This window comes from Trachurus trachurus, assembly GCF_905171665.1.
Source record: "Trachurus trachurus genome assembly, chromosome: 10".
In the NCBI taxonomy this organism is placed as follows: Eukaryota; Metazoa; Chordata; class Actinopteri; order Carangiformes; family Carangidae; genus Trachurus; species Trachurus trachurus.
Window position 1 is genome coordinate 8,536,418 of NC_139894.1, and position 14,766 is coordinate 8,551,183.

At 40.3% G+C, this 14,766-nt stretch overlaps 1 protein-coding gene across 1 annotated transcript in view; it reads left to right on the forward strand.

The window, feature by feature from the left end:
• Positions 1-14,099, forward strand: part of tapt1a (transmembrane anterior posterior transformation 1a) — a 30,611-nt gene extending 16,512 nt beyond the window's left edge. Inside the window, exons 13-14 of the mRNA XM_083980850.1 lie at positions 1,176-1,345; positions 11,201-14,099. Of these exons, the coding sequence (XP_083836976.1) occupies positions 1,176-1,345; positions 11,201-11,532 (502 nt within the window). The 3' untranslated portion in view covers positions 11,533-14,099. The remainder of the gene's footprint in view (positions 1-1,175; positions 1,346-11,200) is intronic.
• Positions 14,100-14,766: the final 667 nt, after the last annotated feature.

Sequence of the window (14,766 nt, forward strand, 5' to 3'; positions counted from 1 at the left end):
CACATCCAGATTCAGAGACGCACACAGTTACATAAGCATTAACACTGTGGCCTCACATTCTCCCTGCGCTGAGCTGCTGATAGCCTCGCTCACTCTCATTTGCCGGATCCCATCGGGCTCGTACCATTAAAGAGTTTCCCTCAGGGTGAAGAATACAATGTTGTCATCTCTAGTGCCATCTCTGGCCTTCCCCACCCCCTGATTTAAAAATAGCTTGACCAGAACGTTGCTGCGGCTTGGCAAAGATTCAGCCGCGCTGACACGCATCTCGGTCCAAAGCGCCCTGTCACAGCGAGCAAGCGGTGCTCCACAGACCCAAATGTGTCCGTCTTTCTCTCATCACAGCGTCAGAGTTTGAGCCTCATAGCGAAGCCCAGAAACACAGAAGGATGGTGCACATCAACATCCTGGTGTCAGTGGTGCGATGTGAGCAGAGGCGACTGAAACCAGATGGTAGAGGAGATTCATTAAAGCTGTGGCCCAGCTCGAGACAACACTGTAATAACTCTGCTGCATCTCAGCACTGAATAAAAGCTCTGCACCTATGAATAAGTGATAATGATAATCCTTGTTATTTTATTCAAGTATATATTTTCATCCAAATGTACCAATATTTGCGGCTTGGCACTGAATAGAGCCACAAATACTCAACACAGTTGTAAAAGGGAACTAGTCCAGTCGCTGTTTTGCTAACCCTCCTCTCGGCCATGTGCATTTACTTACAACAAAGCTGGCGAGAAAGCAAGCAGTACATAATGTTATATATCATATACGATGTTATGACATGTATTTGCATAGTATTATTTGTCATAAACAAGAGATTACGGGTTGTGGGGCGCGTTTGTGTCTCGCTGCCGCCGAGACGAGAGCTGGGACACCGGGTCGGAGGTTCTGATCTTGCAAAGTTGTTTCTCAGCCAAGAGACGCTAGGTGGAAGACAGAGAGCCTCCATTCTCCCTCTAACAAGTTACATGTCATTTATTAAACCATCACAATAACTCCAAAGTTGTTTAATTAAGGTAAAAATGTAGCATAGTTAAGGTAACAATCCTGCATTGTTCCTCTTTAACTATAGACTGCTGCAACACTCGTAGTTTTTTAAGAAGGGGAGAGAGAGTTGTTGATTGTTCTAGTCAGAAATGCAACCCACTGACTGCAGCCTTCTCCCTCTGTAGGCTGGTCACACTCAAAGTGTTGAACAGTATCGTGCTCCTGGGGAAGTCCTGTGTTTATGTGAAGCGGGCCAACATGGAGGACAAACTGTTCGAGAAGCCCCCGACCACTTCATCCTCCTCTGCAATGAGCCCCAACAAAGCTGACCAGCCAAGCTGTCCCACTCCTTCAGGTAAACCACACACACCTTCAGCATCAGTTCTTTGTGCAGTTCACTATAATGCAATGGAACAAGGGTTTTATTATGTTTAACTGCTCTGTATGTGTTTCCTTAAAGTTTGCGTCTTTTCACAGATACTCTGATATAATGGTGTGGTGCATCATGTACATATACAGTACATTAATGTCGATTGCGTGCCAACAAAATACAAAATCTGTCCTACAAAAACAAACTATCATACACAGTTGTCAGTGTTAGAACCAGTCAAAGATTAAAGTACCTCAGTGTGTTTATAGAGCCACTGCATTTTAACTAGTTTCAAACTCTAGTTTGCTTATATATTTTTCATGTTTTGATCACGCTCTGCTTTGGCTGGCTTTGATGCTGGAATAAAAATGAAGTGTTTTCTTTAAACTCTCAATAGAATTAAAATCATTCAGGAGCGTTCACACAGCCATGTCAGATTGAATAATATTTAAACCAGCTATAATCAACAACATGAAGCCCGCTGCTCATATTTTGGAATCTACAGAGAATTACCTCCTGAATCTGCTGCTCCTCACAGCCCGCAACTCTTAAAACCTGAGGAGCTACCTCAGGAGTTATTATTAATGACCAAAAACAAAGCTAAAAACCAATGAACAGTGGTTCAACATTTGTCATCTGGGCAAAGACACGACTCAAAGTGAACGATAATGACCCTCTGTAACCACTGGATGCATTAATAGGTGTTGACAGCTTGTTTCCGTTGCCCCCCAAGTGGCCAAAAAGAAATGGCTTATTAGGTTGATGTGGACAGTGTTGCTGTATTTAAAATCAGTTCATTACTACAGTCAGAGTAAAATATCATCCAGTCAGATTTTTTAGTAATAGGAGCGCACGGGTTGACCCAGTTATATTGTAGGGGGATTGTTCCCAATCACTTAACATAAATATTCAAATATCTCAGCTTGATACTGTAACACTCTGTGTCCCTCTCACTGATTACACTGCGGAGCTATCAGGCTTCCTACAATCAAGTACTGGAGCATTTAACTTTTCACACCTCTGTATATTTAGATTAATTACCACCTCCGTCTTGATTCTAATCAGCAATCTAATGATATCCACTTTTAATAATAAAACAAGCGCCCAGAGAGCGATTTATTAATTTTGAACTGCAGGGTAACAGGTTTTTGATCACAACATAAAGACTTCAAATATTTTACATATGTAACATTTGAGTTATAGTTTGTTTTGGAGATGTGAAAAGTGTTCACAGTTTAAAACTGCATCATCCAGTTTGTCAGGAATAGATCTCCAGTAAATGAGACGTCGTGGGATTCAAACTTACTCATAAATAATGTTGCACATTGATCTTGGCCTCCTACTCACTCGCTGGTTCCTCTTGTTTCTCGGCACTGTGACGCACTATATTTCTGAAATCAGTATTGTCTTATAGTGAGCTTCAAAAACCAATGCACAAAAGGAACAAAGCATTGTTGTTATTTACAACAATAAGATTGTTGGTCATGATTTACACAATTTTTGAATGCTGCTTTTCAAAGCCAGTGTTTGCTCATCGCTTGCACTGTTGTTTGTAAAGCAATGCGTGGTTTACCTCACCCTGCCTGAGAGGAGAGTCGTGTTTATATTAACATTTTTAGGCGTTTAGCTGACACTTTAATTTACATTTGAGGCATTTAGCTGACACTTGCATCCAGACAGATTTGTCAGCAGGTAGAAGCTCAGTGTCCAGCTTCAGGCAACTCAAACATCCTGAGTGTGTCGGAGCAGAGATCAGACCTGTGACCCTTCTGGATGTCGACAAGTCTCTAAATATCACGTTGAATTTGATCCAGTCAAAGTAGCTGCAGGTGAAAACAAACCTGTGTTCATCAAGTAACTGCTCTCCAAAGGTAATTTACTAATTGAGTCTTTAAAGTAGCCGATCTTATGTACGTTATTTGCACAATGCTTGTATCACAGTATAATAACATAGTCCTGTGGGCAGGATGGCTGCTAATGGCAAAATGTTTTCTCAGCTAATCATCTTGTAGTTATCATAGCTGACAGTATGTGATAACTACAATAAATAAATAATTTTGACATAGAAAATATGGCATTTTACATTTTGAGGTTTTGATTGTAGCACTTACATTTGTCAGGACTCTCCAAAATTGGGATTGTTATTTCACTCTTCAACTTGTTTTTATTTTTTTAAGATTATTTAATCTATTGATATTTTCATTTAAGAAGCTGTTTGGAAATATTTTTGGTTTTGGACAGAAAACAGTAGCCAGAGCACCGGTAGAAATAGTTATCTATCTTATATATGGACTTAGAAATAGATATTTGAATGGTTTGAACCTAAAGAATAGTTGTATGTCACATTTTTGGGGCAGTTTTGTCAGCGTTATTAGTTTCAGCTCTAAACTAATGTTGTGTGGGTTGAAGCCTTTTGGTGACTAAAAAACAAAATGAGAACAAAAACAAACCCTCTTTGCTACTCTCAGATATTTACATATGAATTTCCTCATTAAGAATGATGCTAATATCTTGACAAACAGGCCTTGTACCTAAAGTCACAGACACACACTCAATCAGACACACAGATTTGGAGGTGGCAGTATTTCCCTGTCATCCACAGCCAAAATCCCTGCAGATCTTTTCCTCCCGTGTGTGCCACAGATCCGCCTGCCGCGCTGCTGCCAGGAGCTTTAATACGACAAAGATCCTGATGGTGCATCATGTCATATCAAACATCAAAGCTCCTGCCACCGCCTGTGTTACAAATGAATCTGGTTTCTCAGAAAGCTTAAGGTGTCGGGCTGCATCATATAGAGTATAATGATAATAATGATAATAATAATAATAATAATAACGTCTTTAACTCTCTGCTTCTGCCTCCTACACATTTTTATAGTTTCTGGTATTTGAACCAGTGACCTCACATCCCGTTGCCCACTTTTCTAACACTAATGGTCTGTGCCTCGAGCTTCACCTGCTGCTCCAGTGGATCCACTGCACAATTATCTTCATCTGCATGTCTTAGACTTTACAGTGATCTGGATTCACATAAAAACTAAGATATGCCATCTGTCTATACTGCATGTTTTTGTCCAGAGGGCAGAAATGTGTAATGAGCACTTCCGAATCAGCCATTTTCAAGCCATATGGTGTTTAACTTTTATTAAAGCTCACATATCTTCCAGAGAAGAAGTAGGAGAACTCATTTGCGTGTGTGTTCACTGTGTGACTCAACAGTACAGTTAAATATTCTGTAATGTAAACGCTGCAGGACTCTATACCGCATTTTTTATTTAAGTAAATCTCAATTTCCCCTCTGACATAAATAAAGTAAAGACATATCTGCATAATGGGGGGAGTGACTATAAAAGATAGATATGGACAAATAGAGAGAAAACATTGTTAAAGAAATCTCAACTTCTGATAATGAATGCACTGCTATATAGAGAGGTTTAAATGTGAATTAATAGATTTCCTTTCATTAGTTACAGCAGAATAAGCAAAAAAAGGAGAAGAAAACAAACAAAAACAGCATCGTCACCATATTAATCTATTAAATTGGAATGGTAAACATGGTACTGAACAATTACCTCCTGCCTCCAGCAGACCGGTGAAATGTCACAATTTATTTGGAGTTCAATATTTCCTCTCTTAGTTCTGCTTCAGCCTCCGCCAACTCCCGAGAAAATATACCTGCTCCCTCTTTGTCAGTGAAAACAGCTGCAGCTGGAAAAAGGCATTTACAAGAGTCTTGAAACCAAAGCAGAGCAATAAAGTTACACCGCATCAAACCAGAACAATGAGCTGAGAGGAACTGCAGTCAGGGTTAATTTTATTAACATTACACAAAGTGATTTAATATAAAAAATATTACTTAGAGCCACCTCGCTGACAATATAAATAAACAAGTCCAGATTTCTTCAGCCTCATAACGGACCAACCCCTGGGCTACTTCCAAAACGTGTCAAAAATGCAAAAATTAAACTTAACCCAACAGAAAACTACAGCAAAACTTGATCACGAAGAATAACGGTTCGGAAAATTAGGGAATATAAATTGTAAACATTAACAAGATAGTTAAAAGTTACCTCAGGGAGGAAAGAGGGTCAAGATTTTTGTATGGACACAACAACTTCAGATGAAATGTATTCACAGGTTTCACTGATGGGTAACTACGATTTATGTTACTAAATTTAAATTATAGCAAATGGAAAGAGGCGTGAATTAGTTTTTCAGTACATTCAAAACATAAAATCTTATTGTAACTGCAGAGAGCATGAAACATGTCTGTATAAAATCACACTAGAAACAAAAGTCACACCTAAGTTTGTGTTGTTGATGACAAATGAGTTTGTTGAAATAGAAAAGAAACAACATGTTTGCCTCTAAGAAACACCGTCATTAAAAAAAAGTCAATGTACAACAAATGCTTGAAATTTGTCCACAATAATTTGAAAACTATCTATACAGTTTCATCATTAAATATACAGATGTTACTGGTTCAAAATTGCGGGGTTTTTCCTGCACTGCAGGATCGCGTGATCGCGTGACTTTTCACCACAACTGTTTTCCTCTAGGTGGCAGCACCGTACTAAATACTGCTCAGACGTTTTGGGGACAATGCTGACAGCCTGATAGCCGCGATTAGGAGTGGCGCTGTTCATGATACAGAATACAAGAGGATGAAAGGAGAACTAGCTGCAGACAGTAAATAATATAGTAGCCTCGTTTTTCAATGACAAAATGTAACGACGGCAGCTACAGTAGACTATAGCCCACGTCTCACTCTCTTTTTTCGGTCATCTGTCTCGTCATCTCCAAAATGTGTTTTTAAAATGAGCCAACTACAGTACTGTGCAGTAGTGCCGCAGATTTCTCACTCCGCAGTCCGCACCTTGTTTGAGAGTGCAGCTGGATGATTTCTTGTGAATGAACGGGTCTGTGTCACTTTGGGGCTGGGCGATAAAACATAGGATAAATAACTTTCCCTCGATAGAAGACGCGGCCGATACAAAGTCGTTTCATTCATCCATTTTTTGACAGACAACACAAACAGCCAGTGATAATGAGAGTGGTGACACCGTCAGCCATGCAGCCGGCCTGGACTTTTTATTTTTAATTATGAAGGATCATCTGCGCAAGGCAAAGATGATAGCATCAACAAAACACGGCGTAACACACGCGGCTGTATGGGACAGGCTTTTATTTAATTCAGAACAAACCGCTTAGCAAAAATGGAAAATATAGTCTATAATAATTAATTGATCTGTTGTTTGGCCACTGTTTGAAAATAACCCGAATTATGAGCAAATAATCTGATCCAGAGCAGCAGTCATAATCAGACTTCTTCTAAATAAACCTAAACATTCATTCTTTTTTCTCTTCTTCTTCACAGGAGAAAATGAGGTGCGCTGCGCTCACGGACGCGTTGATGTTTTGTGATTTATCTGCTGCCTTGACTCTGCCCTTTATACATGTGCGTTCAGATTAACAATAAGACAAGCCATGGTTGAGTTTATTGAGTTAATAATCAGCATCTTAGTACCTCTGATCCGGAGCGATAGTGTTATGAAAATCGCTACAGTTGAACTGGTCTGGTTTTTAGCTGCTCAATCTCATTGTTTCAAAGAAAAGGGATTGATTTTTATAACGAAATGAAACGAAAACAATATTATATTGATACATTGTTGTAAAAAAAAATCCAAAAGAAACGAAAATGAACTAAAGAAAATAACTTTCACACACACACATTAAAACAGTGCGATTGGTTGAAAGCTGATAATTAGCCATGTGCTTATAAGCTGATTGGCCGAAACCAAGAACAAAGCCAATCGCCATACGGCCGACATGTAAATCAGCTGTTTCGATGGGCGTTATATGAATAGAGATGTTAATGTGGTACTTTGCACATAGGCTACTTTCTGTAACTGGAAGAAAAACAGCCAGCTGGAAGAATGTGTTGCCTAAATCTTTTACTGTGTGGGAGATCTCCACCAACGTAGCCGGGGAGAAAGCAAGTGGGACCGTTCTGCCCAGTCTCTGAGCAGCGCACGTTTCACAGATAAGCTTCATAACGGGAGTAGCCTAATGTCAGTAGTTTCTGTTTAAAATATGCTGTTTCAACCGCCCCTCCTCTGTGTCTCAAACGACCCGCATAGGTGGGACGTTTGAGACAAATAACAACATACGTTTAAAGTTATAAAACAGCGCGATCATCCAACATATGTGTTAAATTATAGCCTATGTAACTAAGAGAATAGACATGTGAGTTGTTGATCACATGATAAAAATGTTTGTTTACATAACGTCACCTGCCCTAATGTGCGTGTCCCTTCTTTTGTCTCTAGTATATTTCCCACAACTTTAGAACAAAGAACTGACTCATGCCAGATTTTTTTTCTCTAGCTTTATTTAAAATATACAGCAGCTTTATATTAGGCTACAGTCACCAGCAGGCACACAAACAGCATCCCCAGGACAGGATATCGATTACGGTCACATGCCAGTCGCTCCTCCCTTCAGTTCTATAACTTTCTCAATGACACTGTCCAGATGATCGATGTAGCTACTTATTACAGACGCTGATGGTCAGCTTCTCCATCCAAAATGTCTGGATCGCTGCTTCCAACTCCTCCCTGTTAGTTGGTTTCGCCTCAGAGCGGTTTAGGGTTATTTAGAAGAAGAGTAAGTTATTTAGAGCGGTTTATTTAGAAGAAGTCTGATTATGACTGCTGCTCTGGATCAGATTATTTGCTCATAATTCGGGTTATTTTCAAACAGTGGCCAAACAACAGATCAATTAATTATTATAGACTATATTTTCCATTTTTGCTAAGCGGTTTGTTCTGAATTAAATAAAAGCCTGTCCCATACAGCCGCGTGTGTTACGCCGTGTTTTGTTGATGCTATCATCTTTGCCTTGCGCAGATGATTCTTCATAATTAAAAATAAAAAGTCCAGGCCGGCTGCATGGCTGACGGTGTCACCACTCTCATTATCACTGGCTGTTTGTGTTGTCTGTCAAAAAATGGATGAATGAAACGACTTTGTATCGGCCGCGTCTTCTATCGAGGGAAAGTTATTTATCCTATGTTTTATCGCCCAGCCCCAAAGTGACACAGACCCGTTCATTCACAAGAAAGTACCACATTAACATCTCTATTCATATAACGCCCATCGAAACAGCTGATTTACATGTCGGCCGTATGGCGATTGGCCATTCACGCGGCTTTGTTCTTGGTTTCGGCCAATCAGCTTATAAGCACATGGCTAATTATCAGCTTTCAACCAATCGCACTGTTTTAATGTGTGTGTGTGAAAGTTATTTTCTTTAGTTCATTTTCGTTTCTTTTGGATTTTTTTTTACAACAATGTATCAATATAATATTGTTTTCGTTTCATTTCGTTATAAAAATCAATCCCTTTTCTTTGAAACAATGAGATTGAGCAGCTAAAAACCAGACCAGTTCAACTGTAGCGATTTTCATAACACTATCGCTCCGGATCAGAGGTACTAAGATGCTGATTATTAACTCAATAAACTCAACCATGGCTTGTCTTATTGTTAATCTGAACGCACATGTATAAAGGGCAGAGTCAAGGCAGCAGATAAATCACAAAACATCAACGCGTCCGTGAGCGCAGCGCACCTCATTTTCTCCTGTGAAGAAGAAGAGAAAAAAGAATGAATGTTTAGGTTTATTTAGAAGAAGTCTGATTATGACTGCTGCTCTGGATCAGATTATTTGCTCATAATTCGGGTTATTTTCAAACAGTGGCCAAACAACAGATCAATTAATTATTATAGACTATATTTTCCATTTTTGCTAAGCGGTTTGTTCTGAATTAAATAAAATCAGCAAACCTGGCGTGCTCAACTCAAGGTATGAACGGGTGAATCGGGTGCCAGTCCAAAAAAATTCAAAGTCAAAAAACGCTGAGGACGGCTGATTGCCGAAACGCGTCCGTTTCTCGCTGCCGAGCAGTTTTTATGAATTAAAAAGTGTTTAACTTAAAGTGAGTGCTGAATTAAATAAAAGCCTGTCCCATACAGCCGCGTGTGTTACGACGTGTTTTGTTGATGCTATCATCTTTGCCTTGCGCAGATGATCCTTCATAATTTGTGATACATAATCATCAAGTCATAAAGCAAGACAGGCTTTATCATATTACAATAAAATGTGATTTAGGCAGGGTATACAGTAGTTAGTTCTAGTTTAATAGCCTAGAGTTTAAGCTGTGGATTACTGCACAGATCACTGAGTCATCCGCCTGTCGTCCTCCGTTCTCACAGATGCCACCTGGTGGTTGTTTTGGCACATTGAGGCTTTTCATTAAAACCTCTTGTCTCGCCAAAGAAAAAAAATGCCTGAGTCTTGTGCCGTCTCGCGTGGACCACGCGTGAAGTCCGCAATTTTGAACCAGTAACATCTGTAAATAGACATTCATCCTTAGTATCTCAAATAAACTAGTGTTCAATAAATAAATAAATAAATCATAGAGGAAGTGAGATGTGCGTATGCTGCAGCTGCAGCAACACGTTCACCGTATTATGAATTCCTGGTTGATACACTGAATTATTTAGACAGAATTGAACATACCGTAATACTGTTATCACACCAAAAACCTCACATTTTCTAATATTCTGTCGGCCTCCAGCATCAGTCCTCCTCACGGCCACGATCCTATCTGAAATCCTTTTTAATGCCGTACTCAAACACACATGTACAGTATACACACACTCCCTGTATGCCTGTGTTGCTGTGTTGCTCTGTCTGCAGTAAGAATTGGACGTTTGTTGTAGCCAGATAGCCCAGGGCCGGGCAGTGGTCTCCGTGGGCGCGCTCGTTAATATCCAACGCTGCTTCGCTCAATTCTCTCTGATATGATGAATTATTCTGTTTGGTTGATTTTCCTAATGCAACACACTCTGTGTGCTCAAAGTTAAAAGGCTTTGCAGTGTTTTCTCTCAACATAATGCTGTGGATTGTGAAAGAAGCCAACTGCACTTCTGTCTGTTGAATGTTCGTTTCCTTTTCTGGATGAATCTCATAGTTTTTCCCCTCTGTGCCTCAGTGAGCAGTCAGGTGGGTGGAGGGTCACGCTGTCTGACTTGTGAACTCAGCAGGTTGAGTCACTGTCTGTCAGTTTACACAGAGCATCGTTTTCAGTCTGTGCCAGATGTAGTGAAGTTGCTCTAACACACAACACCCCCGGTCCCCCTTCCTCCGCTCACATGATCGAAAACAAAACTCGTCACTCTGATTGTGAGATGACTCTGAGATCATCATCAGTTTGTAAGCCGTAAACATATTGTATGCAGCAAAATGTGTGGAGGAGAACTAGTTCACTTTTTATTGGTTTGTTGAAAACTGAAGGCCTATCCGGTTAAGTGCTAAAACCAGTCAACTCATCAATTATTGATTGAAAATTGATTCAGTATCCCTGGTTCTTGTCATTTAAACTAATTATCTGCAAGAACGCAGTCTCCCACAAACATTGAAATGCTCCTTTAACCTATATTGAACTCTATCTATCTATCTATCTATCTATCTATCTATCTATCTATCTATCTATCTATCTATCTATCTATCTATCTATCTATCTATCTATCTATCTATCTGTCAGTCTGTCTGTCTATCTACTGTATCTATCCATCATCCATCTATCCGTCAGTCTGTCTGTCTATCTATCCGTCCGTCCGGCTATCTATCTATCTGTCTGTCTATCTATCTATCTATCTATCTATCTATCTATCTATCTATCTATCTATCTGTCTATCCGTCCGTCCGTCCGTCCGTCCATCTGTCCACCTATCTAAGCTGTTATTTAATTATTTTTTCCCACTGCTCTTTACAGGTGAACCGAATGTGGAGCAGATCCCTGTCACACCCTGCAGACCACCCACCACCACCTCCTCCTCCTCCTCTCCCTCCTCCTCCTCTGTGACCAGCCAGCCAGCTCCCAGGACTGACCCGTTTCCTCCCCCGCCCGCCGACACCCCTCCTGCTGCACCAGTGAGCCGTCCTCCTACTCCAGCGCCCGAACCCGAGCAGCCTGCAGCCCCGCTGTCCAAAGAGGAGGAGGGGGACGCACAGGCGGCGGCGGCGTCCGAACTGAAGCACAGGACTCCCAAAAAAGACCTGCTGGAGATCGACCGTTTCACAATCTGTGGTAACCGCATTGACTGACCAGCAGCCGCCGCTGATGTAGCGATTAACCACTCAGGAAGGAGGGAGAGAGGAGGCGTCTCAGCCCGGCTCTCCTGGCCAACAGCAGCAGAAAGCTGAGTATTTATTACAAGTCAGTGGCGACACAGTAAGTTATTGTGAACATGGACACAGTGGGAGACGATCCTGCTGCTGCTGCTGCTGCTGTTGCTGCTGCTGCCTGAAGCCCAGAAGTTTGACAAAGAAAACTTCAGCAGGAGTTTACAGCAGGAGAGAGACGGTGTGAGTGTGGCAGCCCAGTCGGTATGATGAACGGGTATGTGCCCGTATGTGTGTGAGTGTGTGTGTGTTTGTTTGTGTGTGTGTGTGTGTGTGTGTGTGGAGGCGTCAGGATGGTTTACTATTTAGAGCACGAGTGTGTGATGCAGCGTACGTATGTGTGAGCACACAAGCACTTCCTGTACGAGCACTGGGACCAGATGGAGAAAAAAAAGGTTTCTCAGTTCGCTCAGCAGCAGAAAACAAACTTCCAAACTCTTGTGTAAGAGGCAACAACTGAGTCACTTCGCTCTGCATCAGCTGTTTCCTTTTCCCTCAGACGAGACTCAACACAAGTCGGGTTCTCCTTTAACATACTGGTTCTCTGTCCAACATCAAGCCAATTTTAAAATGTGGAAGAGGCTCCTTCAACAAGGAGCTTCCAGCCAGTGGTTCCCAACCTGAGATGAGATACATTTACTAGATGACGAGGTGATTGTGTTTCTAAAAAGAATATTTAACTGGAAAATTTGGGATTTCGGGCTGAATGGGTCGCAACCAGTTCACGCACAACAAGTGATGTTGATCTGCAAACTGACACCGGTTTGTTTTGAAATGGTCTCTAGTCAAAAAGGTTGGGAATCACTTTCACTGACACACTGTTCATTTTCAGAGTTGACGCTCCGCTGCTCGTTCCATTAAACGCTCAGTTCAAATGAAGATTCAAGTTTATACCTCAGTGGGACGAGTTGGCATCTTTTCACTGTCTCAGCATCACGTGACGGTGTGACGAATCGCGCCTCACAACAGTGACTTTTTAGAAGAACGGCTTTAAGTGGAGCTTTTTGGTTCACACAGCCAGCAGATAAAGTCATTTGCAGCCCACACACAGTCGCCCTCAGCAGCTCAGAGACCTTTCATTACAGGACCGAGCGAGCGAACGACATTAAACAGAAGCTGCCGGTCAAATGTTGGAGAATTCAGCTGCACTCACTCAAACTGCTGCTGCTGCTGCTGCTGCTGCTTTAAAGCAACAAAGATAAACATCTGCAGTTGGCTCCTACAGTCCTAAAACATTAAGATGCTGAAGATAATCTTAGTTTCCTTTTGGCTTAAAAGTACATTATTTAAATCAATTGTTAGATAAATATATATATACACATTACATACAGTATATATTTGGTGGCAAATGATTATTCAGTAATCAATAATAATGCAGAGAATCATTAGAAACAAGTTTATCTTTGAATGACATCCTTTTGAGCGATAACAAGTGTGATTATGTTTGATAAATTATATTTTATTTTATTTTGTTCTGGAGAATGTTTGCACTGATGGACCGTTTTGTCTTAAATACGACAGGTCACGTTTCTCATTCGACTCAAGTCATGTTCTAATGTTTACATCTTAGAGGAGTAGAAGCAATATTTCCACAACTGAATGCCTTTTTATTTAATTTTTGCATGTGTGTTTTACATTTGGTTGACTGGCCTTGTGATTTAAACTTTTGTTTTATTGCAATAATAATAATAAATCTACAGAGACAATATATAATAGGCCAGTTATATATCATCAATCATCTATGTTTGTAATAGAGTGTAAACGACAATATATTATTCCTCACATTATATATCAAGAGTGTTAGAATCAGTCAGGCCATAAAGTTCCTGCAGCCAAATACTTCAACTTGTTAAAATCAATGAATAATAATATTAACAATAATAATTCATGTAGCATCTGGTACAATATAGAAATATTAGGGTTGGAAATGATTGCATTTTATTTTTGCTGCACTTTTCATGTCACACTCAAATTATTTTGGGGATTTACAAAGGTCCTTTTGTGCCCTGTTAATAATAAGTCAAGCATATCATATAATTAAAGTCGTCACTATGTAAAGTGGAGCCTCATAATTTACTTTACGCAGAGAAAAGATGTAAATAGTGTTCACACATATCAGCATTGATTTAATTTAAAAAAAATCTCTTTATAATGTTCATTACCGTTGTAATAAGGAAGATAGTTCTATTTTTGGAGCTGCCAGTTGTGATATGATGTTTTTTGAAGCGTGAAATCTGACTCCTCTCAGTTTTTCATGTGGGTTTTGTCAAAATGTCTCGTCTCCACTGATCTGAGCTTCAGCCTCGTTGTGGTTCAGCGTCTCCGCTCTCAGCCGGTCGAGCCCCCACCCACCCCACTGGTGCCGGTCTGTGCCGGACCGAACCACAACTGGACCCAGCTGAGCTTTAAACGAGCCAATGGAGATGAGGCAGGAAAAAAAAAAGTGTTCTTATGCGATGGTCCAGTACACTGCCTGCTTTGTTTCATCAGTTTGGCTTCCTTATTTAATTCCTACCTTGATAATAATGTATGAAAATGCTCTTTTGGATTAATAAAAAAGTTGGTTTCTTACTTGTGTGCTTTTTTTAGAAGCTCCATTTCTTTGGAAAACGTATTTTGAGCCTCAGTTTTGGTGAAGTTCGAGTCACAAGGAGAAAAACCTCCTACAGATTGAAACTACAACTTCACTTTCACTCAGCTACAGCGTCAGTAAGTTTTATTCACTTCCCCCTGACACAGTCTCTGGCACTAGTTCATCAGTAACTCAGTCACTTGACCCGTCTGGATCCTCTACATTACACGGTTTTACACTTAAAAGTCTGGAAACCTGGAGACACTGAAAAACCTGCTAAAGACTTTACATCTCATAAAACTATAAAGTTTTTAAACTTCAGTCGGAGGAAACTATAAAATGTTATGTTCAGGTGCACAAAGAAATGTCTGTTTTCACTCCTCTGAAAGGGCAAAAAGACAATTGAAAGTCACATGTGAAACACTCTGATGACCTTTAATTAGGAAACCTATAGTCACACTGGTCAACACATCCTCATTATTATAAATGAGATAAAAACACCAGTCAGTGTAATAAAAACTGAACAACCATCATGAACGGATTGTGTTAAACTGGTGTGTATCTATTTATTTTCCTGTGAGACA